Source organism: Crocuta crocuta, unplaced genomic scaffold (assembly GCF_008692635.1).
Source record: "Crocuta crocuta isolate KB4526 unplaced genomic scaffold, BGI_CrCroc_1.0 scaffold978, whole genome shotgun sequence".
NCBI lineage: Eukaryota > Metazoa > Chordata > Mammalia > Carnivora > Hyaenidae > Crocuta > Crocuta crocuta.
The window spans coordinates 792096-793846 of record NW_027530876.1 but is presented as its reverse complement, the minus strand read 5'-3'; the positions used below and the strand labels follow the sequence as shown (position 1 = coordinate 793846).

Sequence of the window (1751 nt, the reverse complement as noted above, 5' to 3'; positions counted from 1 at the left end):
CAGGGTCCCAAGGGCGCCCAGCCAGCCCTACCCTGACAGCTGCTTCTCCACACTTCCTCTCTGACTCCATCACTACCGGCCTGCCTCGCACCTCCCTGCTTCGTGATCCTTCCTTACAAGCTGTGGACGCAAGGCTTGGAAAATATTAAAGCCTCTGAAGTGCAGCGCTGCTCTCCTCCCTGTCGCCCTCGTGCCCTCTGGTGACCCCACGGCTGAACCCTCGGAGGCTCAGGTGTCCCCAGACTGCAGTGGGAGCCTCTGCAACTTTCTTGCTTTTGGCAAAGAGAAACTACTTTTGTTGCACAGGGATGGAGGGGGGCAAGGGGGGGGCGTGGCCAAAGCGCTGGTGTATGGGACAGGGTTTATGTTTTCTGGTAGGAAGCCCACCTTTTTGTTGTCATGGCTGGGAGAGACTCATGCAGGTGACACTGAAGACACAGATGAGGCCTCCGTTCTGGAGGCGCTGGACAGTTCAGAGCCATCATCCACCTTCTTCCCAAAAAGCTGCATGATGCAGTTTCGAAACTGGCAGGACAGAAAGGGCTACTCAGCAGAGCAGAAAGGGCCCACGTACTATGCTAAAGGTCATTCTTGGGGAATTCTGAGGGGGATATTCACTAGGGGTCACCTTGATGACTGAACACCTTCTCCACGGCCGTTCAGAATCCCGCCCAGAGACAAGTGGAAGCCCAAGGCTCTTACTTGCACGTGGGGATGGTCTACTCCTGACTGTCTGCTCATCTAAGCCATCTAATGTAGCATCTGATGGTGACTATTGTGGATCAAGTTGTAAGACCATGCCCCCCAACCCCCAAAGCTCTGTTCAAGGACTAACTACTAGAGCCTGTGAATGTGACCTTATTTGGAAATAGAGTCCTTGCAGATGTGGTTAAGATGTACAGTGCCATGAGGTCATGTAGAGTGGAGTGGGCCCTAATCCAATGACTGGTGTCATTATAAGAAGGGAATTTGGACACAGACTCAGAGATAGTCATGTGGAGGTGAAGGCAGAGATCGGGGTGACTTGTCTAGAAGCCAAGGGATACCAAGGACTATTGGGCAACACCGGAGGCTAGGAGACAGGAAGGGAAGAGATTCGCCCTCAGAAGGAAACAACCCTGCCCACACCTTGAGCTCGGACTTCTGGCCTCCAGAACTAGGAGAGAATAAATCTCCCTTGTTTTAAGCCCCACCCCCACCCCCCATTTTGTGGTACTTTGCTATGGCAGTCCTAGGGAACGTATGCAGTGACCAAAGGTGATGCCGGCTAAGGGGCCCATGCATAGGGTGACGCATCTCCAGAATGTCTGGGAAGAGACTCAGAGGCATTTTAGTGAAGACGAATGTGATTGTCATCTTGTTTCTATCCCATCAATTTTGAGGCCTCGCAAGCACTACCTAGACAACAGTCTAGCTACTACTTCACGTCTATAGCAAGAGAATCTTCTGGCACCAAGAGGGGCCCACTGCTCTTCCCCTAAAGAGATTTGGAATATCTTCATTTCTCAAGTTCTATCTCATCACTGAGCTAACGCCAATGTCTTGAGAATGCAGACCAGAGGCACCTCCTGTATGTTCCAGGCCTATTCTCGACCACCTCCAGCTCCCTCCAACATCAAAACTCGCACAAATAAAACACATAATTACTGAAATCAGTAACGCAAGAAATGGACCGAATAGCACAATTGACTTAGCTGAGGAATTCGTCTGACATCTACCTCCTGAGCATCCACTGTGGACTGGACTGTTTC

The 1751-nt window shown here is 51.2% G+C and overlaps 1 protein-coding gene across 1 annotated transcript in view; it reads right to left on the bottom strand.

The window, feature by feature from the left end:
• Positions 1–414: 414 nt before the first annotated feature.
• Positions 415–1751, bottom strand: part of LOC144236013 (long-wave-sensitive opsin 1-like) — a 12472-nt gene continuing 11135 nt past the window's right edge. The window contains exon 7 of the mRNA XM_077769613.1: positions 415–525. Coding sequence (XP_077625739.1) covers positions 415–525 — 111 coding nt within the window. The remainder of the gene's footprint in view (positions 526–1751) is intronic.